The sequence below is a fragment of the Netta rufina genome (genome assembly GCF_964035555.1).
Source record: "Netta rufina genome assembly, chromosome: Z".
Taxonomy (NCBI): domain Eukaryota; kingdom Metazoa; phylum Chordata; class Aves; order Anseriformes; family Anatidae; genus Netta; species Netta rufina.
Genome location: NC_140126.1, coordinates 72,253,178 through 72,279,108, shown reverse-complemented (window position 1 = coordinate 72,279,108; position 25,931 = coordinate 72,253,178). Strand labels below are relative to the sequence as shown.

Here is a 25,931-nt window from a genome sequence, read left to right as displayed (position 1 = left end):
GGCTTTATTTTTCTCTCTGGTGAATAACTTTATTTCTGCCTGTGGTATACGTTGTGTTTTGTCATATCTATGATCCTTAACATTTTTTCGTAGGACGTTTAAGTAATGTCCCACCCTGAATGCTTCCTTTCCTGCTGCTAGGGGAAGAGGAAGGAGTTGACAGTTTACACACAAGGCCTCCTTAGTCCCTAGAGAAGTCATATCCTGCTTGGTCTGGCTTTTTTGCAAGCACAGACTCCTGATTTATATTAAGATACTTCTCATTGTTATTACTACGCCAAAGAAACCGTTATTTATTCGAATACATAATAGGTGTGTAAGGTGGTAGTTGTTAGAAACACATAACTGCAGGGTGATTTCTCAGGGAAGCTTGGTTTGTTTTTTTGAAAATATGTGTCAAGGAAGGCTTGAAAATCACTTTGATTATACTGTGTTTTTTTTTTTTGTTGTTGTTGTTCTTTGTTTTTTTTTTTTAAATCTTGGATAGCCATTGTTATAAAGCTATAATAGTCATTACTACTATGTGCCACTGCCTGATAGCATTGTAATGTATTTAGCTTTGAAACCCTGTAAAATAGACTGTATTAGATTTAAATGTTAGGATTTTCTGTTTCAGTAGTGTTATTTCAAAGTCTTCACTGCAGAAGTTAAGCTTAATTTGACTCATTTTTTTAGGACTGTTAGGTCTCTTAGGTTTAGAAGTTTTGTTCAGAAGGTTTTTGCTGAATCATATGAATCTGAAGCAGTTATTTAGTGGTACATAAATACTCTGTTTATGCTTTTAAAGCAGTTAAAGTGCTATAGACGATGTGGTTTCTGCCCTTGAGATGGAGCAAGATGTATGAGGGTAACCTGAAAATCATTTTAAATAAGGGTTAAAAATATTTTCTGAGCTTTGATGAAATCATTGTGCAGTCTTTTCTATCTTCTGAAGTACAACATTGCACTCAGAAATTCAGAAATCCAAAACTGCCATCTCCGGAGTTCAAAACATACAATGGGAATGAAACATTACTATCTTTAGGCTTGATGTGGGAGGCATTCTTTGAATATTTGCATCTTAATTTCAAAGATGTTGAATACCTTAAAGATAAACAGATTTCTATGCCCAGCACTTTTGAGATCTGTAGGTGAAAAGAAAGTTGCTCTTCATATGGATATTAAGTGATACTGTCAGTAAAATAGGCCAAAAAAGAAAAGATATTACTGAATTCAAAAGGATTTTGAAGTTGTTCTGATTTTTTCAGCATATTGGAACAATTTTCTCAATAAAAAACATGACAGGGCATGTAAAGCGAGTGATAGTATAAGGGTGTGAGAATAATTACTGCTTCATTACTTCATTACTATGAAGCCCTTTCTTCACAGGGAAGAAAAAAAAAAAGTTTCCAGAATAACAGTTTCTGACCATATTTGGTTGTCATCTTTAAAACACAGTTTCTCTGCATCTAGAGCCTGGACCTTGTGTCCGAGCTGACTTAGAGAGCTCTAGCAGAGAAGTAAGTATACAATATTTTGGAAGAGCTATGTACTTCACTATGCAAAGTATCAGCTCCATCTAACCCATTTCCAGATGTCTGCTGCCACCATTTCCTGATGGTGGCATCACAAGATCCTTCAGTCTTCCTCACGTTATCTCTGTAGGGAAAGTTCAAATAGCTTTCCCAGTTCTGATTTTTAATTCATTATCCTGTGAGAAAAGCCCCAAATAAATAAATGGGTAAAAAAGTAAACCAACCTCGTGATTTCATGTAGTTCTCTCTCAGTTTCAGTTAGACCTGTATTTCCATGGATCACCATCCCTGGTCATGGCAGTCCTGCTGCCCTTTGCAGGGGTGCCAGCCGTGGGCTTTCTGGTCCTCTTCATCTCCACTGTGCTGCACCTCTTGGTCTCTGTGCAGCTCCACTTGGCTTCCTTTTCTTTGCCAGCGGCTGTTTAAACTCTAAGAAAATGCATACCATTTTGGAGCTCCTCCACCACTCCTCTGGCATGAGCTGGAGTTAGCAGGCTCAGAAAGGTGGTGATGTGTCCTCTGGAGAAGATGGTAGTTTAAAAATGCCAGTGCTAACTAATTACCTTTCTTAACTTGGGATGACCTCTAGTCCTTTTTGCTGACTTTACAACATATTATTAGCAAAACCACTCAGAAATTAAGTGTTTCTGTACCTTCATGTTTTAATGGGATATCTGTTGACTTTTGAGTGAAGAAAAAATCAGTAGTTAGATAATGGGGTAGCAATGGGGAGGTTTGTGTGAAATTTAGATAATAATTTTCTGTAGATATGACTGAGAAAGAAAAATTGTGGCAAAATATTCTTTGTATTTACAGTTTACACTAGTGTAAAGACAATATGCTGGTATCATAAACCACAGATGTAGAGACTGCTTTGTAAGAACTTCTGAACTGTTAGATGTATGGCAAGTGATTAATGACAAGCTTTCTGAAGATGTGAAAAAACATGCTTGAGTAGACACACTCATGCAGAAAGTTAGAGCATGTAATATTTTGAGTGCTGTGAATACAAATACTAAGCAGTTTAGGAAAAAAAAATCGTTTATACTCTTAAGGTTAATTTAGCATTAATTACTTGAGGAGGTATGCTGTTTTGTGTGTGTGTGTGTGGAATTAACAGGTGCTGAAATGTAGCAGTTCAATTACATTTAATTCGTGGAGAGAGTAAAAGACATGAGAGGTTCTAGACACGTGCGTGCTTTTATTTTGCTGGGAGTGATTTATTGATCTTTTGTATTCACACTGCAGTTGTCTGAAGGTGATCTAGTCTGAAAGGCTCTAGTTTAGGTAGGGCCATCAAGAGCAAAATCTGCTCAAAACTGACTGGTAGTGTTGGCCCCTGTCTGTCTTCTCTTTCTACTTAGTGGAAGGATTCTCCCCAGTAATGTAAATATGTTTTATCGTTCAAGGCACTGTTGAGGTATGGCAGAATTGTTGCAGCCAAAGGCTGCTAGTTTTGGCTCAGAATAACAGCTGTACTTTTTGGGCAGGTAGACAAATTGGAAATGAAGATTTTATTTATCTTGCCCTTTAAGTATTTTACATTAACATCACTAACACAATGTTTCTCTGGAATGTGTAGCAAAGGAATTTAATCAATACAGATTAAATGACACATTTTTGTTGTTTTAAACATGGTGTGGAGACTCGTGTGATTTCTCTTTAAAAAATAAGATCCTGTAATTAAATCTTTAGACTCAACAGGCACTGTGTCATGTTGGCTTATTGCCGTGTCTTAATTTCCTTGGAAGACTAAAAGCCAAGTGTCTCAGCTACTGGTGAAATGTTAAGATCCCAGCATGAGACACACTCTAAAATGTCTTAGTGTGATTATGAAATGGCCCTATTTTATAACATAAGTACAATAAAAGAATGCATGTATTGTAACACCATGAAAAGGATGTGGAAAATTAAAACGATGTAAGCTAGACTCTTAATTATTTTGTTTTCTAGATTTTAGGTGCTGTTTGAAATTAAAACAACAAAATGACATGTAAAGTAATTCTGAATCACTGTTTAGATACAGAAGTCATAAAATAACTAGGAGAAGCTATATCAAGAAGTTGACGTCTCTTTATTAATTTTCTTTTTTTCTTCTTGAGTGCTGCTGCTATGTATGTCCCAGACAGTGTACCACTGGAGACACTTTTATTCCCCATTCTTTTTTCCAGTAAGAGTTAAATTAAAATTTCTGATTTTTTTTTTTAGTATCATTAAGTCTCAGAAACTAAACTAAATCAGAAGACATAAAAGATTGTAGTGGATCAAGAAGTGGAGAAGAACTTGAAGAATGCAGGGAAACGTCCAATTTATTGAAGAGAAAAGACAAAGAAATGAGAACTGAATAAGCAAAAGCAGAAAAAGTAGATTTTGCAAGTGGTGTCTTGAAAATCGTGAAGGGGAAAACAAGGAAAGGAAAAGGTGTAGTTGTACTATTGATCCTACCCAAGAGATCGTGTTACATGACATGACATGCAATATGGCATGGGGCCCTTATCCTGGAAGCATGTCACCTTCACAAATGGTTGTCCTGAAGCAGTCAAAAAAACCACCTGTGAATAGCTACATGCTGACATATTTTGTGTGTCTGTGGTCAAACTGTAAAGGAAAGTCTATTCCACTGCAGAGGTTTAAGGACTGATCCTGTAAGAATTTAAACACATGGGAGACTTTATTGCATTTTATTCACCTCAGAAGGAATTTGCTTACAATTTTGCAGACACACACCTTAAATTGTTTAATCTGATTTTAAAAACTTGAATACAAATGCAGTAAGAATGAGTTAAAGTAACTGTGGTCCAAAATATGTTGCACGGTTTAACTATATGGAATACTTGATGATTTTGAGGTAAGCGTTAATATAATCTCTTTAACCTCAACAAATATTTACATTCTGCTCAATGAAAAAGTTAGTTGCATTTTTTAAAGCTGAATAATAACGAATGTTAAGGACACAACAGGGATGATCACTGGGCCTCCATAAATTTGGCACTTCGGGTATTTTATTTGTCAGACTTCTGGTATTTCCCCAACTGAGAAATCCCTCAGCTTAAAGAACATCTGACGTGTACAAAATAAACCAAACAATAAAAGCTCAGATGTGCATTTCTGTTAAGCAGGCCTAAAGTCAAAGTAATAAAACAAGTGAATAGGGTAACTCGTAAGCAATCGCATGGAAAACACTCCTTACAAGGAGCTGGTTCATAGCTAGGAATATTCTCCCAGAGGAAGTGATGTGAGCATCATTGCTGTGGAGTCACTCGGCAGCAGAGCAGGCAACGCACTCAGGAGCACATTACGAGGCAGTGTAATGGTGTTGCATTAGAGCAGCTGACCCGGTATTCCTTCCCCATCCAGAAGCTGTACGTAGTTTTAATCATACAGCAGGCTGTGCTCCTGGTTACTTGCATATCGTCGTTCTTTATATTAATGTGCTTCTCCTTTATTCAGGAAGTGTCTAATGGCATTTGGGGGAGGGGAAACTCATTAGCTTCCTTCCTGAGCAATATAATTTTTATTTCCTGTTGTAACAGTGGCCTCAGCCAAAACCAACAATGTAAAAGTAGGGGGGAAGGGTTGCCTGTGCAAAGCATTTTCCTGTCTGAAGCGATGTTGGTTACAGGAAAATTTTGAGACAAACAAGCAGTTTTACTGTGTCCTTCTAGCACAATGCTCTGAGGGAACTTTATGCCCCTCATCACAATTTTTTCCCCCCTTTAATTAGGAGGACTGGGGGTGAATCGGAACTGTACTGAGCAGTCCGTTTGCCTTTTCCTTCCTCTCCAATACCGTCCGAGAAGGCTTCGCCACCATCCACTCCCCTGGGCTGGCCTCCGGAGGCAGCCATCACGCAGGAGCCTCCATCCAGCCTCCGGCTGCAGCACCTCAGCTCCAGCAGCTCCACTGCCTCGTGCCCCTTTCTGAGTCCATCCACTGCGGCCACGGGTGACAAGGCCCCAAGTGATGGGCAGGACCCTGGGGTCAGGGCTTCAGACAGGCCCCCAGCCGGCACACATTCTCTTCAGGGTGTGCTGAGGCACAAGGTGAATCTGGAAATGTGGAGCAGCCTACCCCATGTGGCTTGTAACTTTGTCTCGGCACTATGTCATGGCAAAAACACTTTCTATTTCAGATTATAAAGCCCTTCTTTTCCTGAAAATAACCTGTATGCTTGGAGTGTGTGACAAATATTGCAAGAAACAGGCAGCGGTAGTGTTGAGGATGGCTGAGGATGAGAGGTTTTTAAAAATGGTTACACTGAGTCAAGTAATAAAATGCAAACTGTTTTTTTTATGGTGCCTTATCAAGTGAATGTGTATCATTGTCATGCTAAAATTGCGCTCTGTTCTGCGCGAAAAGGAGGATTTTAAAAAATAATTGGAAGGCTGTATAGGTTCATTGCTGTGGCTGATAAAAATTGTGGCAATGTTACCTCAGCCTAAGAAGTGAACCATTTTGTCCAAGGCTCATCTTTTATATATTTAAACCCAGATTTTTGTCACCTCTTCACCCAATTACTACTATATTTGAGCTTCTTTTCACTCTGGAAATTTCAAGTTTTGTGGTTTTGTTGTCTGTCTATAGCTAGGCATTCACTAACTTGAAACTGTTGTGTTAAATGTGAATTTTGCAACGTAAAGTTAATTAGGCAGTAGTGTGCAGTGTGCCACAAGCACAGGTCAGTACACAACTAACACCAAGCTGGGGCCACAAAGAGAAAAGAATGAAACTTCTGGTTGTCTTTCTGCTATACAAACCTGGCACTTTTCCTCTTGAATTTTGAGGTTGGTGATGGTGAGATTTTAATTAGGTGGCAGAACCAATATACCGGAGTAGGAATTACATATTCCTGACACTTGAAGCTTCACTATCTCGTATCTTAAAATTGCTTGATTATCGATTCTTTTCTTTGTCCAGCTCAACTGTTCTGACACTTTTTGTTGCCCATTCATATTTATGATGTCATCCTTATTCATAGAGTGCTGATATGAAACTGCCAATAGCACAATGGAAATAAGAATGCTAGTAATAAGACAATATTTGTACTTGCAAGCTGTGCTGCATTTTCCTCCTGTTCTATTCAGTATGGGCAGTTTTGATAGTGAAGGCGATGTTCTTGTTTTTTTTTTTTTTAAAAAAAAGTAGTGAATTGTGTAGTTACGAATTAAGGAAAACAGCCTTTATTGCTTGTAATTTTGGTTAGCAAAATATGAGTAAGAATAGAAATCACGGAGCATGAGAAAACAGACTCTGAAAAGTCACTAGAGTCTTACTGCAGACCCAACTGCTCGCAGCGCGAGTTCCTGAACTAACTTCATGGAAGAATCATACATTGGTGCCTTGTGTCACTGGGGAGACCTCTTCAAGAGGACAACTAAGCATGGTAGTTTTTCATTTTTTATGAGCTAAGGGGAATGAAGGACTTCTGGCATGCAGGGTGGCAGATTTATCTTTGCTAAAATAGTTTGTGAAAGAACTGACAAAAAGAAATCCCAGAAATCTTTGTCTTTTACCTTCTGTCCCCTCTTGCTGCGTAAGTATGGATATATTAAACAGTTAAATTAAGTTTTTCTGTGGGACTTTATTATCCCTTGTTACCTGACACGGCTCTGTTTCATCAGCTTTGGTACCAGACATGAATATCCCCGCGTGGGAGCCGAGTGGTGCCAGGGGAGACCCCTGCCCGCAGAGGTTTGTGAGCAAAGAGCCCATCTCCCTGGGCAGCAGGAAGCCTGGAGCTGTCTCCAGGGATTTGAAGGTTTAGGGCTGGGAGCAAAGAAGTGATAGGATAAATGAGCTTTAAAGTTCTGTGTCTTGGCTGTGGCTCAGAGGAAATCCCAATAAAAGTTGCATTTCCCTCGTTCTGTTAACAAAATACCGCTCGGATGTAAACCTGATATCTAGCCACTCAGCTGCTGTCTTCTACAAGTGGGTCTTATTTTGTTGAGCTTCCCCAGTTTAAGATTCAAAGAAGAATGTCAGCTCTCCAGTACTTTATTGATGTGAATCTTATCAGCATTATATAGCGAGAGCTGTATAATTTCCCATCAAAAGCCTGTATCACCACTGCCAGCTTCCCCAGCATAATACAGGCTATTTACCTGATAGTAGGGGGCACAGCGAGAGTGCTGGTTTGCTTTAGCAATTTGCAGCTTGTATTATGTCCCTGTAGCACAGCACTTTGGGACCAGCCAGCTCTCTATAATTAACCAACCCGGCTGGTAAATTGTTAGGTTTGCTATATCAGAATGAGGAAAAATGGTGTAGGAGGATATGCTGTAGTCAGGAGGATGGGAGGGAAAATAATGCCTCTGAGTGTCATCGTTCGGGTGGCTTAGGATGGGGAGCAGGCTTCAGTTTCGTGTGGTGTTTTTGTTGTTGTTGTTGAGGAGAGGGGCAGGCAGGGTGCCTGCATTTTAGGGTGAGGTACGTGGCTGCCCCAGAAGAGGCCTGGTCCTGCAGCAGTGAGCCCTCAGCTGGGGAGGAAGGCCCACAGGTGGGCCGTGTGTGATGGACGCTGTCCCTGTTGTCACTGTGGACACTGCATGGCTCTTTTGACGGTGTCGTGGAATGGGAGGTCAGGGCAGCACATGGGCGACCAGCTGCTCTCCTCCACTTTAGACCATTTTATTCAAGGAGCAGAGAACTGGACCTGTCTGTACTATCCTTCCTTCAGGCTTCTCTCTGTTGGGTGAGAGGAGGAAGCCAGCATCTCATACGGAATGAAAGACGGACTATTCCAACCAGTAATCACATTTATCACTAGTCGTTCAGATTAGCCAAGCTGCTGTCCTGAAGCAGAGCTGACCGTGACAGTTCGGTTTGTATCCACACCCTTCCTTAGGGAGCTCAGGAGGAACTCACTCATTTTTGTTTTGGATCATTGTGGTGGTGTGGGGAAAGGGCCACACCAATGCTCGCGTGGATGTCACTTAAAAATATTAATAAACCAAGCAATAACAAACCAAACACCACTTCCACCCCATGAAAAAGGGTGGAGACACCACCCTGGAGGTCTTTAAGAGAGATGTGGGGGTGGCACTTAGGGACAAGGTTTAGTGGTGGATTTCTAATGTTAGGTGATGGTTGGACATGATGATTTTATGGGTCTTTTCCAATCTAAATGATTGCAGTCTGAATGATTCTGTGATTCTAAGAGTCTACATAAAGAGTAATCTGTATGATGATCTAAAAATCTGCATAAAAATTAAGTTTTTTTAAAAGTACATTTCAGAGCTTTAGTAGCTAGTAACCTTAAAAGACTCTAGTGCTTGTTGTCCCAGCTATGGATTTTCAGTCACCATAGGGTGTAAAATAATTGGTTCCCCGAGGAGAAGTAACCTGGTTGAACCCCTTGGGCTTCAGAGGCTCCGCAGTGTGGCCAGGGCACCCGGTGTGCTCACGTGCGGCTGAAGTCAGGGCTGCAGCCCCTTATTCCTGGCTCGGGTTTGCTGGGCACTGACAGCTCATTTTCTCACGTTAGCACCACACTCATTTCCCAAAGAGAGGAGAGGTTTTGGTCCTGTTTATTTTTAGCAACTCGTTTGTGTTTAACTTTAAGAACAGTGTAATTTTGCCTGGCTTTTTTGGTAGGGCAGTAGAAGAATGACCGGGATGCAAACCACTGGGGGGATGAACCTGCTGAGAATACAAATTGCTTGTGATGCCGAGCCATTTTTACATTGTGCATGTAGTAGGATGAGGCATTTTGGAGGACAGTAGATAAAAATGGATTGACGATGTTATTTTTCTTTGCTAATTTGAGTTCCAAATGCTACTTAGTGGGTTTCAATTTCAGAAGGGATTTTTTTTTTCAGTCTTGTTTGTTTGTTTGTTGGTTGGTTTTTAATATCCTAAATATAAAAATGTCTCAGACATGCATCAGACTTGTTCCAGATGGAAAGTGTTTGAGTTGCAGACCAAATATTTCAGATACTAAAGCTTTCATTCAGAAGAACATCTACAGCCTTACAGAGCCACTGAAGAGTGAGCCCCCTCTCCCTCTGTTGTCCTTTGAACACAGGTCTGATACTTTTTTCTCGAATTGTGGTACTCCATGGGGTAGGTAGCATGTTGGACTCCTGTGACTATTAAACTGTTACTTGAGATAATTATTTAAGCAAGCAACTTGCAGCATAAAAATGTTAAATCTTCATAGGCACAGTACTTAATTCTGCTTTAACATTCAGCCGTGTTAAAACTCAGTGCTCAAAAAGTTACATTTATCCAAAGATAGACTTTCACATAACATAATATAAATCAGATATTTTATAGGCTATCTTTGAATAAGCTGTAACTTTTTCATACTTTTCTTCAAATTCACAAGGCTTTTTTCTGACTTGCATACTGAAAATTAACCATTCTATCTGTGCTTGAAAACCCAAGTTACAGACAGGTGTCTCAGAAATCTTACCTAGTGGACTCTTTTAAATGTTGTACCCCATACGTTGCATGCCAGTTACACAGAAATGCTTGAATACATAGAGCATTTTCAGAAAGGTGAACTTCAGTCTCAGTAGGGCTGCTCTCCCTGCACGTCCTCATTAGTTGCTAGTAAAAGATCCACTCCTCCAGAGGATGACTCAGAGCAGCTTTCTTGTTGTGCTGGTTGCAGAGGGTGCCTCGCTGGGCTAGTTAGCCTTGCATGGCAGGGAAATACTTGTAACATCCTTAATCAGTGTTACATTTAAATTGAGATATTCCAACATATATCTTTAATTTTCAAATCCCTTTTATTGTCCTGAAAATGTTGGCCTTGCGCGGACATTTCTGCTTTTGAAATTAACTTCAGGAAGTTTATAGAACTGTCTTACCCAAGAAAAACAGCAAAATCTCTGTAAAACAGAAATCATATTGCATGGTTTTTGTTTGTTTTTTAATTCCAGACTCACAGTGTCTTAAAATTACTGTGCTTGTCATGGAATTAAAGCATTTATTTTTCAGCATCGAAGAAATACCAGTGATTCACAAAGTCACAAAATTCAGGCTAGAGACTGAAGAAAAAGTATGTACTGTGTTACATACCACTAACTCTCAACAGTGGAGCTGATGTTCAAAAAACACCCAAGTGGCTTCTTTAGTATGTTCAGTCTGTGAAATTTTTCTGTCAAAATATCTGTAGAGTTCATGCACTTTCATATTTTAGAACAAAGTAATAACATTTACAATATGGTCTTGAAAAAGACAGTGAGCTGTTGAAAAAGACTATCTGTGGGTAGTACTTTAGTAATGGTTGTTGAAGAGTGGTTTCATGGCATGAAAGCCCAGACGAGAACACCTGAATATACTATTTCTAGAGCAAAGTAGTGCTCAAGAAATGACATAAACAGTGGTTTCTTCATGATGTAAACTCTGCAGTTCATCTTCTTCTGAAGTAGCAGCTTGTTTTCCCTCTTCATGCCTTCCTTTGCGCTTAGCTATGTATAGAGGCAAAAGTCCAGTTCGGATAGACAGGGAATTATTGAATTTGTTGTTTTTCTGCTGAAGTTGGCACTTACTTCCAGGACTGCTGAATCACTTGCAGGTGACCTAAGAATAACCCCAGACCTGTCTACTTTGCATTGCATATTCAAAAGCCAGTCTTTCAATATACTTTAACACATAGTAGCTCATAGCATGCTTGTTCGTTTGCGTTTCATTACTTGCAGAAAAGAGACAGGCAGAGGAACTTTAGTCATTATTAACGATTATATTCTTAAAATGGGAAAGCACTGGTGTGGAGGGCAGTGTCGTGAGGACAGGAATACAAAAGTACGACAATCCTAAAATCATTGTAAAACTAAATGGATTTAAGAATTGCATTAATTAAGCGATTTAAAAACACTGTGCTAAACATCTTAATTACTAGAGAAAGGTAGGGTGTAAAACAGGCCTGCCACACTAGCTTAACTAGCACAATTGTTCCAACTGTGAATTTTCTGTAGAGCATCAACAGAGAATACAGTGGAGCAAGTTTGAAGCCGGAAGTTAAAAATTTAGCAGTGCTAAGCCAACTTTTGCGTAGTATGTCATGGCTTAAGCACAGGTATAGTTAGTTTGGGTATTACTCAAATAGAAGGACTAAGCCTGGTATTTCTGAAAGTTAGCTTTCGGTACCTATTGTTGATGTTGGAGAGGATGCCATTTGACTGGTCAACATCTAAAATTATTTGTAATAATGGCATTGGGAGCTAGCCATGATGAATTGTGTATTCTGAAGACGTGCAGCAACATTTCTCTCCTCTGGGGTCATATCATCATGACCCCAAAACTCACTGAGAAAATACTCAGAAAAGACGATGATGCAGTTTCATATTTCAACAACTTCATACGTGACAGTAACGCTCCGATTGTGTACAGCGGATGGATTCAGTGGAGCCCGTGCAGCGCAAAGCAAAGCAGTGGCATGTCCCGAGATTCGCAGCTAAGCCAGCAGATGGGAGCAGGCTTGGTTTGCAGGGAGCCTGCAGAAGGGCTGCAAGCATCACCTCTGGAAAGGAGCACTTTCACTGAAAGGCCACTGCATCCCGGCTCCAACTGCAGCAGCAGAGCATCACTTCCTTGTGTGCCTTCAGCCCATCCGTAACGCAGCGGCCTGTGATAGCTGCAATAGTCACGGTGCCTTTTATCCAGTGTCACCTCAATAGAGTGGGCTGGTGTTTGGTTCTGTGCCTGGGTAGGCATCTCGTGGGATTAAGCTGAGATACACGCCCTTACTTGAGCAGAAAATTGTCTGAAAATGGTAATTGAAATGTTACTATCATTGTTTTGTATCTTCATAAATAAAGAGGCAAGTATCCAACTTCTAACTTTAGTTCTGTTAACTTTTGAAAAAGGGTAGACAAAAACATGATAGTCCTTAGTCTATTCCAATATTTAAAACACACATTATTATTTAAAAAAAATAAACATTCTGTTGAGACCTACATGTAGGATTGATTTTAGTAACTTCCAGTGAATAATATTGTTATTTTATTATTTTAAAATACCTTTTCTTCATAACCGTAATTTAGAGATTTTTTTTTGCCTGGAAATTGTGTTATATATAACCCAAGAAGATGTAGCTAAGGGGCAGGATTGACATGTTGTCTTTGGACAAGAGTTTGGAACACTTTTTTTCATTGATAGCAAATATTTCTGTAAAAATCCTTTCTGTTAACAGTATACTTCCAAATGAATAGACAATTTTCAGTTCTGTAATAGAATTTCAGTATCTTAGCAAAGGAGAGTGGAAACACCAGATTTGACACTGGTATATCGTAAAACAAACTATAATCCCACTTAAGATATAGGGAAGCCTTGCTCACAGTGAGGTTTTGTGGGCAGGTAGGGTTACCCTGTGGGGAGAGAAAAATTATCTTTTAGACAGACGGGTGTGTCCCCATCTGAATAGGTCTGCTGAAGTAAACTGAGACAAACACAATACTTTTTTTTCCCAAAAAAAAGATAATATGTGATTTTTTAGAATTTTGACAACCGTTATTTAACTTGGTTATTAATAGAAATTAATAGACTTATCGCTGTAGTACATTATGTGTTCTTTATCACCATAACTGAGTGAACAGAAGTGCAGTGAACAGAAGTTCACTAAGTGGAGTGAATAGAAATGCAGTTCCAGAGTCTGAATCAAACTGTAAGGAGCTGCAATTCCAAAAAAAAAAAAAAAAAAAAAGAGAGAGGAGTTATGAGGAGTGGCATTATGACCCTTACGGTTACACTTTTTAAGCTACTACTGTCATGTGAATACCTTCCTATCAGAAAACAGAAATTAAGCATTTTAGACAAAAATGTGTCAGTGAAACTACATCAAGAATTATTTCGATCCTGTGATTCAGATGTTTCAAATGAGTTGCTTCTATCAATCATTTGTCTTTCCAGAAAAAAAAAAAAGTGATTCTTACCATTCGCTAAATTCATGAACTTGAAAAAGTAGTATTAAATACTTATCCTTTATCCTCCAGTTAAAACAAAACTAAACAAAACAAAACATTTTCTAAGTGTTCTCCTAAAGAAGACTACAGATTTGCATCAAAAATACTTGGTAAAATATAATAAAGATAGTAACTTTTAAGTAGGTAATAAGTAGTTCGATTTTTGGTGTATTATTCATATCCATGCTTTCCTGAGACAGCAGCCAGAATGCCCTGCTTGCAAAAAAACATTGGGAAAAGGAGGATATGAGAGAGTGAAAAAAATAGAAAGTTGGCTTTTGGATTATTTTGCTGCTCATATTACTCTTTTGATGCATCAGGGGCTGGTCACAGCTAAACATGATGGCCCCAGTGTCTTCTGTTCCTGTGTCTATTTACAGTTCTCTTAATTGGCATCGCTGGATGTGATGACTTAAGCCATACTGATTTGGGAAGACATTTGACTTCCATATGCACTTGCTTGTATGTTCATCTCAGAGCTACCAACTGACTAGCAGAGTCTTATTTACACTTAGTAGCATTGGGGGTTTTCAGCATGGGCTTCGAGGAGATTTCTACCAAAAATGAAACATCTTCTGCTTTCTCTGCCAACGGTATGCCTGAAACCTTGTACAAGCAGCAGCCGATGTTGTGTTCCCTGTGTTGTCCTTCTCGTCAGCCCATGCACAGTCTGGTGGTGTTTGTGTGCAGCTTGAGGTCAAGCCGTGAAGCTGGGGGTGCAGAGCTGCTGCCCTGTGCTCGCTGGGGTCCCCTCGCCAAGGATCATCACCACAGCAGCTGTGGAGTCCTGGTCTGCATATGGGGTTCACACTGGTCCATGTGGTCACAGCAGCAACGTGTAAAATAAGTGGCAGGTCATGTTTCGAAGTAGCAGCATTAGTCTTAAAAGAAGTTTGTGTTCACTGTTGGTGTGTGTATAAGTTACCTCTGTGTTAATATCACACGGGTGGAACAAAACTAACCTGAAATGCTGAACGCTTCTGCTGCTGTTTTGATGGAACTGGTTGTATCAATAATCTCCACAACAGAATATTTGTGTGTTTGTGTCTGGTCGCTGCGTATTTTGGTTGCATATATGCAGGTATGAGAAAATCAGATTAATATCCTTATAATTTATCTAAATTCGTTTAGGTTAGAAAGCTGAGTGGTTTTAAAATAAAACAATAATCATTTTATTTGTAACAGTACCAAAATGGTCCTTAACATCAGGTTAAGTGTCACTTCTATCTACATTTGAGTACTTAATCTTGAGGAGTAAATTACGTCTTTCTCATGTTAAGGTTTACATGAAATGTAAAACGATACTGCATATATAATGCAGCTAGTTCTCTGGATTTGTCTGCAATAGATTTCTTATGAAAATATCACTCTTGATGCAAACTCTGAATTCCAGAGAAACCGATTTAAGTGTTATTATTTCTGAAGATCTTGCCAAAATTCCCATGTCCTAACTTCTCTCTGAAGCAGGATCCAGAGAGAGGAAATAAAGCTTTAATATGTCTGGCATTACTTGCAATAGTTCATAGTACATCAGCAGTCTTTTCTGACTCTCATTCAAAATCAGATAGGAAATTTTGAAATAATCAAAGGAAAGCTTTCAGGCTTATCATTAAAGTGATTAGAGTCTCAGCAAATGAATTTGAAAAGTAGCAGTTCCCATGCTCTATTTTCAGCAAATGCTGCTTAGACTCCAGAGTTGTGAGAGGTACTGAGATTCGCCAGTATTTTACCAGATTTTACCTTTTCATAGTGATGATGCTAATTCACTTTCACGTGTGTAACCCGTCCTGCCTTCACTTCTACATGCAATGGAGTGTCACAACCGCTGTGCATGAAGCTGTACAGCAAAAACCCGTGCTCTAGGTAGGCACTGCAGTGCCCCTCCAGAGAACGCCTGCCTTTACCCTAATATTTGGGGTAAGACTGCACATGGAGGGAGGTATCAGCAGGTGGTTGTTGCTCAACCCCATGGGGACGGCAGAGCATCCTCAGTCACATTTCATTCACCTGTGCTATGTGACAGGAGGTGCGGCGGAGGGTGGGACAGCACCATTGTGCCTGGGTGCACAAATGGATGAACGAAACGTCTTTAAAAGTGAAAATGGCCTCGTTAATTGTTTAAGGCTTCTTCTTTATATTAGTGAATGAGCCAGATTAGGATTTTAATGGATAAAGTCTTTTCTTTGTGAAATACTTTGATCAAAAACAGAATTCTTCTGTGAGCTTCTGCCACAAACCCCTTCTGGTAGCCTCAGCAGATGACCTCTGCATTACAAATTGCTCTCTGAGTTTTTATATGTAATAAATGACATCTTTTAATTTTATTTATTTATTTTTGTGATTTCTTTGTTGGTAAACACAATCCTAAAGCGTTACAAGCTGCTCATCAGACACTAGTTTTAACTTTCTTAATGTAATAATCTAGCCTTGCGTTCTCCAGGGTTGTAGGAATAACACAGTGAATGTCCACAATAATTTTCATTCAAGTATTTTAATTATTTTAATTAATAATTCTAAAGAGATGCCATAAATTCAGTATATTAGATGCAAAAGAGAATAAACTATTCTATTTTTAAGGAGCTGAACTATCATAGAAAAATACTAGACCATTTAAATTTTCCTATTTCATCTTTTTATGAAATGTGGAGAAAGCAAATTGCAAATATTTACAATGTCAAACTAATGGAAGTATAAATGATGAGCAACTTGTAATGCATGCAAAAGGAAGCCATGGTTTGCTGTGGGACTGTGGAAGAAGAACTGAATAATTCATTAGGATAGAATAAATAAGAATATCTCAGTGCAGCTGTTGCAGGTTTGTTTATTGATTTACCTGGCATAAGGTCCTAAAATGTTCATCACATAGTGTAAGCTAGAAAATGTAATATAGCTAAAGCAGTGAACATGCTTTATTTCTGGTTTTGGGACTTAATTGTGCATCAGGGAAAAAAATCCCAAAGAGACAATGTGAAAACAAAAACAAACCCCAGTATTATGTAACAAAAAATAGAAATTTTAATCTCTCTAATACCAAAGACAGGACTACTATGGAATGCTTATAACTGTTAAATTCTTACAAATAATAAACAGCACTGTAAATGTCAGTAAAACTGCCCTAGTGTTATGACCACTCAAACATTGCCTCATTTTGTCCTCCCTTCTACTAAGAAATATATTGAAGAGATGGTTTTACACAGGTGTCTGTAAACTACACAGGATAATCAAGTCTCAGACAGTTCAGGCCAGTTAAGACCAATGCTTAGAGTACCTCCCTGAAACATCATGGTCCACAACCAGAAAATGGCCAATGTTAGTAAAGTAAATTAAATTAATCGTTAGCAACTAGCATGAAACAAAGAGCTGGCTCTCTTCTGCTTTAGACCTTTTTCTCCAGGAACCATTAGAACTGAGATTAATTAAGTAAATCACTCTGGGTCACTTTTGTTATTACCTCCACACAACCTTGTTTTTCTTGTCCCTCCATCATCACAAATAATTGCCTTTTGCCAGCCTCTGTTACATCACGGCGTGCTAGCACTGTTCAGATCCTCTGGCCACCCAGTGAGCAGCTCTCCAGAATGGGCCTTCAGAGGCTGCAGAAGATCTCCAGACTCGTTCCTGTGCTTCATCAGGCTCCTTTCTACTTCTCTTCATTAGAAAAGTTATACGAAAATCGCTCCTCCTAAAAAAAGTGTTAATTTGGGACTTATCCACAGGAATCAGCAGCATCTCAGGGCATAGTATCTTCATTTACATCTGTAAATGTGTGAGGAATACTTAGGTGCATTTCATTGCTACACCTGTAGCTCAGCAGACGAGGAGTTGCTCCATGCCTGTTGTACCACGGCTGGAGAGCTGTGTGCTGCTCCCCCAGCTTCACCGAGGAATGAGTCTGGATTCCTCTGGTCTCATGGCTACCTCACATTAAAAAAATAGAAATCAAATTATATTAAAAAATAACTACTGAGACAACCTGAAAGATGTTATCTTCAGGCATATTCTAGGTAAAGCCTTGTTAGAAGGTTTAATGGCTGACAAAAACCCTAACGATTACAATGTTAATTGTTTTCTCCCCCTGGTTTTGGAAAATCATTATTTCATTTTTTTTGGCTTCTTTAACTATTAAGGAATGCAAGGAGGGATGGTATTATAATAAGATTCATCATTATTTGTGCCTCTTTAATGGGCTACTACTACTTCTTAGTGAAAGACTGCAGTGCAGGCTATTTCGGACATTTTAAGATGCTCAGGCTTTTAACATCATTGATTTTCTCCATCAGTGATGCTACTGTTGTCATTCTTCATCTAGAAACGTGGAAGTAAGATCTGCCATACTTCACTCAAACTGTTTCTGCACCTATTGAAGATTTTACTTGACATTGTTACCTCCTGCGTAGGTCAAACAAGTAAATTTTTGATTAGGAAACAGAACAAACCAAAGCAAACCAATGCAAATAGAGCTTTCTCTTCTGTTTTGGGGAGTTGATTCTGTGCATTCAGGCCACCTGCATGCTTTTCCTTCTGTCTGGGATGCCAGAGAGTGCAACAGACCCAAGAGCAGTAGTGGAGGTGCTGCAGGGAGTAGTGTGATTTTCCGTGCACATAAGCAGCACCTTGCTCCAGTCCTACAAACATCAGATGGTGCCCAAAGGAGGGCAATTGCTAGCGGATAGCCTTCTTCATTTGCTGAAGCTTTATCGGCTGGTTTAGTTGGTTTATGGCAGCCTCCAAATGTCTTTGCTACCTCCAGCTCACCTGGCCGACTTTCTCCATCAGTCATATATTATTTCAGCACTAGTCCTGCAGACAATGTAAGACCCTCTATCACAGGGTTTTCTGGTCCATCAAACTAGGCTTCAGTCATCTCCAAAGTCTTTGCATTTTACTCATGAGTCCTAGACTTTTGTTTGAGAAGAACATGCAGCTTAGACGCTAGATGTGTTATTGGTAGTTGTTAAAGCATCGATTCCAAAGTGCAGTTTAAGCCATCGAAGTATCTGTGGTAATTAACTGAATATTTCCTTTCTGCTTGGTTTAAAAAGGTCAGCCCGCCTTTGTGCCAGTTTCCAGATCTTTCCAGCATTATTCTTTAATTTCCTAGACAGTGTGCCAAACACCTGGAAATGCAGTCAGTTTCCAGATCTGCATCTTTTGGATATCAAGCGCGAGCGTACAGCGGAGTGATAAGTTAATAAACATAAGTCATTCATGTTCTGTAGGGCAGATATCGGCAGGCCATTAGTAGACTGCGAGCGGCTCTCATTGCACTGTGCGCGCATGAGTACTTTCACAAAAGATTGCAAGCCTTTATAGGTGATTCAGACTTATGCCATAACAGAAACGTATTGCAGGAAGGAAGGCTGCTAGAAATTAAAAGTAATTGAGGTTCCAATACATGACAACAATAACAGTTTGGCTTCCCTTTTTTGTGACGATCTCCTGCTTGTAAATTGCCAGAGGCAACATTCTTTACTTGCTTATTCCAACTGAAGGATTTGCAAAGGTAACTAATTTCATCCTCTGCTTCACTTCTTAGAAACGCATTTTTTTCTTTTCCCTTCCAAAAATGTAACCTGAATTCTTCTAATTTGTCATGGTGGTTATTTTGGGGGTTGGTAAAATCATGAACATTTCCAGCAGAATTGTGAACATTCCTTCCTTCTTGTACTGAACAGAATCCTGTTTTGAAGCTTGATATAATTCTGAAAGAGTATTACAGTCTGCTGAAATTATCTTTAAAGTGCTTGGAAATTGCTTATAAATTGCATAGAATAGTTTCTTTATGCTACATATATATCTTTGTACATGCATGAAGATGTTAATACACATAATACAAGAAAAAGTGTGCAAGTTACATTTACATTCAGATATATGTGGATAAATACAGATTAAATATTTCTTAAAATCTAGTCAAGGCCTATCTAATCAATACATCTATGTATATATCTGTGCAACTCTAGCATCCCTCCACTCAACATAGACCTGCCATATTAACAAATTATTATGCTTGTATAAAAGAAGACTAGGCACTAAACAATTTTACTTTACCTTCAGATGAAGCAATGGCATTATTGCATATCCAGAGACATACTTTCTGCATTTTGGTTACAGCAGATTTTGGGGCTTTTTTTCTTTCTTTCCTTTTTTTTTTTTTTATTTTTATTTTTTTGGTTTAATGCCTACCATGCAATGACAAAGGTTTATTTTCCCTTTGTTCTTTTCAGAGTGCTGCAGCAGCTCCCAGTCCAGTGCTAGGAAACATTCCCCCAGGAGATGGCATGCCAGTAGGTCCTGTACCACCGGGTTTTTTTCAGGTATTCAGAACAATTATGATTACAGGATTTTTAGGGTAGAAAACCCTCAGTAATACTGTTTAAAAGTCTGTAGAAAAGGTCCTGTTTATAAAATACGTCTCACTATACGGTGCATTACTTGAGAGTTATTTTTTAATAAAAGTGAATAGGTGGAAAGGAAGGGCTTTCTTTGACTGACAATTGTTCCATTTCTGAAATAGTACAGCACAGCTGATTTCAGAATTTCCAGGATAAGAAATGGTAGTAATGTATGAGTAGAGACTGAAAATGCTTGAATATAATTTTATGACAATTTCTTATGATAAAGTATTATAATTTCAGTGGAACTTAAGAACTTTATTGGTCATGTCTAGCTCAGTGGAGTCAAGCCAAGGATTAGACTGTGCGTTGTCTCTAGTAAGTTTTGTCATAAGTGAATTGAAATAACCAGTTAGCACTTTGGACACTAACAGTGTGGAATCTGATGATGGACAAAGTGGCAGCTTGCTGGAAGGCCAACCTAAAAACTGTAATCTGAGGCTGGACCACTCCTGTGAGTGAGCTTGCATCTCCACCTCACCAAAGCTCTGTTGCTTCTCTTCCCTCTGTCAGACTGTGGCTGTGCAGTAGTAGCAACAAACGCAGCTCTCCCACTCTTAAATAACTGAAGAGCAGAGTTTTGCACTTTACTGACTTGATCTCACAATGAGGAGGAAACTCTTCAAATTTCCAGGATTGTGGTGTGGCGAGAAAATCATGATAGGAATCTTCTGTTCCATAAAAAGCAGGTGTTGAGATCCGGGTAGAGACAAGTATCTTTTTGTCTTCCTGGAGATATGTAGTCAAAAGCATATTTCATATAGGGGGGGAAAAAAAGAAGAAGAAAAAAAAAAAGAGAGAGATAAATGTTTTACTTCACAGCTCTAGATTTACTTCACAGCCCTATATTCTTTTAACCAAATGGTAACTATATAAAATTAGTAGGGTATCAGCAGTCTTTACTTTGTGTTTTTGGCCTGTTCATGAGTGGCAACACTATTTGTACGGTGTTCCTTTTCCATAGTGACAGGGAAAAAAATGGTGTATGTGATACAGATACCTACCTAAAGAGATATGCCTCTGGCATGAGCATGTTATTCCCTTGATCAACGCAAAAAATGAGGTGTGATTTTTAGTGCATGAATGAGAAGATACGTGTAAGTGAAGTATAAAATATCTTACTGTTGCCAGTGACATAATCCTCAGGAGTTGGCAGAAGTGATTAATTGTTTTATTTCTGTTTTTCCTGTTTTGAGCAGCTGGAGTAGAGTTTTTTAAACATATATATATTTTTTATATTTTAAACATATATATATTTTTTTATTTTCTTATTGTGCAAATATTTCACTTTTTCTTACTTCAGCCACCCACTCTGGTCATAAAGTCAAAATAATTAAATCTTAATGCTTTTTCTTTTTCTTTTTTTTTTTTTTTTTTTCTTTTGTTGTCTTTTAGGACACTTAGGAAGGGAAAGGGGCACAGATAGGACAATTATATGAAGAAGAGAGGAGAGAATAATAATTTTAAAGGTTTTGCAGGAGAAGGGTGTGGGTTTTTGTTTGTTTGTTTCAACCTTTAAACTCATGAAAAGACTTCTATCCATTCTAGGTCTTTAAAGATGTAAAAAGACAAGGTGATAGAAAGTTAAGGTTAACACGAGTAAACTTTTCTTCTCTGTCAGCATCTGAATTTGGTTGAACGTTGTACTAAAGGCCATGTTTTAGTGATGGGACTCAGTAGGTCAGGTCAGTGATGGGACTTGATGATTTGAAGGTCTTTTCCAACCTATTTTGGTCTTTTTCAACTTAGATAGGTCTTTTTCAACCTATCTGAGGCCCCACTGACAGCCTTGTCTTTTTCCAAGGCCTGGGTTTGAAAATAAACTGAGGAAAATCCATTTTCAATGTAATAGTTTGTGACATTGAGCAGAGCTGTAGTAACTCAGCAGGACATCTGGAGAACCTTCTGCAAGGCAGGTTCTGAGAGCTGATATGCACAGTCCAGTTTGGGCTCCTCCAGGCTTCACCGTGCACCTCTTGTTGGGTCTGTGCCATCGTGTGCCTCTGTAATATGCAGTACTTGACACAAGTCCCTTACATGTTAGGGAGGTACTTTCCTTGATTGGATGGCTTAGTTAAGAAAACAAGCATTTTTCAAGAGATTATTAGTTTTCACTGTAGTCATCTGCTTATGAATGTATATAATGAAATTGCATGTTAGTAAGAAAAACAACTATAAGTTCGATGGCAGATACACTGATGTGGTTGGGAGCAATCCCAACAAAGGGAGCTAAGCCAAAATGAAGTCAGTTACATAAGAGTGTGCGGAAACGCTGAGGTGTGTATAAAGCAGATATGTACAGACAGTCCGTGACAAGGTGTTGTGGGGTTGGAGGGTGTGTTGTCGAGGAGCAGCTAGTATCTGGTTGTAATTCCTTCCGAGCTGAATCTTACCAATGTCAACTTATATGAGGACAAGAAAATATATTGGCAGACATAGCCGTGTATGTGAAGCTTGAAAAAAATTGAAGAGCACCATCATCTGTTGCTGCAAAAAGCAGGTGAAAAGACAAGCAAGAAAGAGAAAGTAACTGCTCATCCAAACTTACTTCCTTCATAGATGCTTGCATCCTAGTACATCTTTAACCAGAAAATCAGTTTCTGTATGCTCTTCTGCAATTTCACTGATCCTGGCAGACCACAGGAATAAACCAAATTACAGAAAACATGTTAATGTTAAATCTGTCTTTGAATACTGGCAAACTGCAGCCTCTTTTCTATGAACTTCTATGGTCTTCTGTAAAGGAGGAACTGAATTTGCACTCAGACCTGCAACGCGCTTCTAGACCATGAAAGTGAACAATTTTAGTTTTCTTATGAGAGTTGGAAGAGTATAGAAACAGTGGGAGATTGGTTCTTAACATCAGTATTTAGTTCACTAAGACTGTGCACTACAGAAACATGATAACAATCCAACTTCTTTGCAACCTAAAATTTATCTTGAAGACCATTCTGGGATGACAAAGCTGCCTTTCGTTGCTTCTGTGGAAATGTTTGGTTTGGTTTGGGCTAGGCTAAAGCTGTTGACAGCCAGTGCCTGTAATAATCCAGTACGATGGCATGGCACGTGCTGGCAGATCAAGATGGGAGCGATATGATTCTCAAGGAGAATCAGCTAAAATCACTGTTCTGCTCTTTGTAAAGTGAAGTTTTTGAGTGCATGTAGGCTACTACTGCTGACATTACTCAGCAGTCTGTGTAATTTTATGCCTCGTCATATGAGGTGGAGTTTTGAAGACAGCAGCTGAATCTGCATTGTACCTCTAGGCTTTATATTTCTGTTCAGGCTAGGATTAGAGCTGAGCACTACAGTGCTGAAAACCTTATGGTGATACAGTGGAAGGAAGGTGGTAGAGTTGTGTACAGCTGTTACCATCAATTGTACTTCCTTTTGTTTTAATACAGTGGTTTAAAATGTCAAAAATACATCTGCAAAGTCAACAGGTTTATGTGATTTAGGATGTGTTTCTATTTCACCTACTGGTGTGCATGCATTTAAATGTAACTTTTCATGTCATGGGTATGAATTTTTTTTGCCTGCAGGGCCTCATCTTCCTTCAGTACTTAGAGTAGCTAATACTCTGGAAATAAACTGGGGTTATACAGTAACTGAATTTCTTCCTGCTTCATGAGCAGCAAGATTGAATATGTGGGACTACAGAAGGAATGAGGAAAATAGTGCTGTGGTACAAGATTCTTAAATCCCAAATAGGAGAACCTAAAGAAATTTTGGAGTCGACTTTGTATCAGGCTGAAGTAATGGGACTTAGGGTCAAGTGCTATATTCTGTGAGTGGGATGTCTGGAGGGTCAGCACTTCTGATAAGTTGCTTTCGTAAATATGAAGCTTCAGAGAAGGTTAAGGGTTGGGAGTGAGAGTGCTGGACTGGATGTTATGTTAAACTAAGTGTGCGATTCATTTCTCAGGTACCCACATTTTCACTGGGTAACCTAAGATGTGTCATTTCAATTCTTTTTTTTTTTTTTTCACATGTCTCCACCTATAAAAAGGAATATCATAAGGGAAAATCCTTTTAAAAGATTATGAATTGCTTGGGCAATAGAAATCATAAAGCTGTCTTAGGTTCCAGAAGGATAAGATGACTGTATACGTGTCTGAAATTCTCATCAAACTCCAGTGCAAGTCTCGGAAATAGATAATAAATTTGCCAGAGTTGCTCTCTACACCACCACCTGCGGGGAGCTAAGGTGTGAAGAAAGCAGTTAGCTACTACATTAATAAAATCATTCATGACATTTTCTGTGCCATTTTTAAGCACCAAATTTAGTCTTTAAGTTTCTTCTTGTAGCCATCCACAGATATCAATGCAACCTAGTTTTGTCTTCATCCTTGTTTTTGGAGTCCTGCCTGATACAGAAACAGCAGGATTTCTGGAGGACTGAAATAATATTATAGTAATTATTCACCTTCAGATACAGATACTGGAGAATGCATATAATGTCAGCAAAGTTTTACATGGGTTATCATGTAAGGTGAGGAAATTAATCCACTTGTGATCAAAAAAGATTAGGTCATAGCATTCAGAGATGCTATCACATTTCCAGTTCCTGGTCTGGGGACTACATTTTCCACTATGGTTCTGTGCAGCACAGACGTGTTGTTTTTGGAAGTTGTGTTGGATACAGGCTTAGCACAACCTTTAAAGCATTCAGTGCTAGCCTCGCTCCACTCCTGAGGACAAAGAGCTATGAAAAAACGCCTGGTTTGTAGTTCTGTATTATGGTATGGTATGCATTAAAAAATAATAGCATGAACATTTAGAAGTGTTGTCATGGAAATTTTGAAGTCCTTCTGTGCCACATGCCTGTGTGCCCATTTGAAGTGTGAGAGCTGCATTCAAGTGCATACCAGTACTCCTCATGCAGTGAAGTGCTGGCCCATTTCCATCTCTCTCTTCATTGATCGTTAAATCAGCTCAAATATTTGAGATATATTACATTTGTGTTTTCACAAAATACGTATTTGATCTTTGTTGTTAGTAATCAGCTTTACTAATCAGATAAACAGAAGCCAGAGGAAAGTTTTTGAGATTGTGTTAAGTGTGGTGTTTCAATTTGTAAACAGCATGAAAAGTATTGACTGTGTAGGATTTTATTCACCTTTTAGTTACTCTTCCAGGTTTGACACAGCTAAATGTTGAGTTCTAGGTTCTAATCCAGTGGAATTAATTGTATTTCTCCAAGTTAGTGTCAATTAGCACTGCTGAAGATCTGGCCCAGGTTACTTACTCTTGCAGTACAATTATGAAAAACGGTTAAATGCGTATTTAATTAAACACCAGTTATCTTCACCTCTTTTATTACATGGTTGATCAAAAGTTTGCTATGTCTGCATCTGTGTAAAGAACCTTTCTTTTGTTTTAACGGCACTTAGCCAGAAAACAATATTGACTTTGTACTTCACCCGCCTGAGAGACACGGCTGAATAGTTAACTCATCAAGTGCTAACTGAAATGTGGAGGAAACAGGTTGTTTGATAATTCAAAGTTCACTTTTTTTAATTTGGTAGATTAAAAAAAAAATCTACCACTGACTGTAACTTTTTCACATGTACATATATATTAAAAAAGTTACTTTTTTTTTTTTGCATCCGACTAGTAAATATTTGTGCTAGTTGAGCTTACCACTAAACCTCAATTTCCACTGTGCATATATTCTAAAGGAATTGTCATGTAGTTTGCTTCATTCACCGATTTGTGATAAGCAGATATACTTGGATAGGCATAGGAAAAATGTGTTGACACCATGTTTGAAAAACAAATGTTACATATTGCTCTTATATAAAGGAAAAAAAAAAAAAACAAAAAAAACACAAACCCAACCCATCAAATAATGTAAGGCTGTGGTGCCATCTAGTGGCAGTTGTTCTTCCTCATCTGAGCTTAATAAATATTATTTTAAAATATTATTTTTAGCCTTGTGCTTTAGTAGAGCTGACCTAATGCTTTAGGAGAGCTTTATTACAGTAAGGCACGTGAGAAAAAGTAACTCTTGCATTTCTCTTCCCACCTAGCATTACTATTTGCCATTAAAAAATGAATTTAAAAAATATTTAAGTAGTAAACATAACCAAAGTAAGTTGGTGAATTAAAAATGA

At 38.7% G+C, this 25,931-nt stretch overlaps 1 protein-coding gene across 2 annotated transcripts in view; it reads left to right on the top strand.

Moving 5' to 3' along the window:
• Window positions 1–25,931, top strand: part of SSBP2 (single stranded DNA binding protein 2) — a 175,869-nt gene that overhangs the window by 100,374 nt on the left and 49,564 nt on the right. Inside the window, exon 5 of one of the 2 annotated variants that reach the window (XM_084304808.1) lies at window positions 19,648–19,737. The exons of the other annotated variant lie outside the window; for it this stretch is intronic. Within the exon in view, the coding sequence (XP_084160934.1) occupies window positions 19,648–19,737 (90 nt within the window). The remainder of the gene's footprint in view (window positions 1–19,647; window positions 19,738–25,931) is intronic. 2 annotated transcript variants of the gene reach the window in all.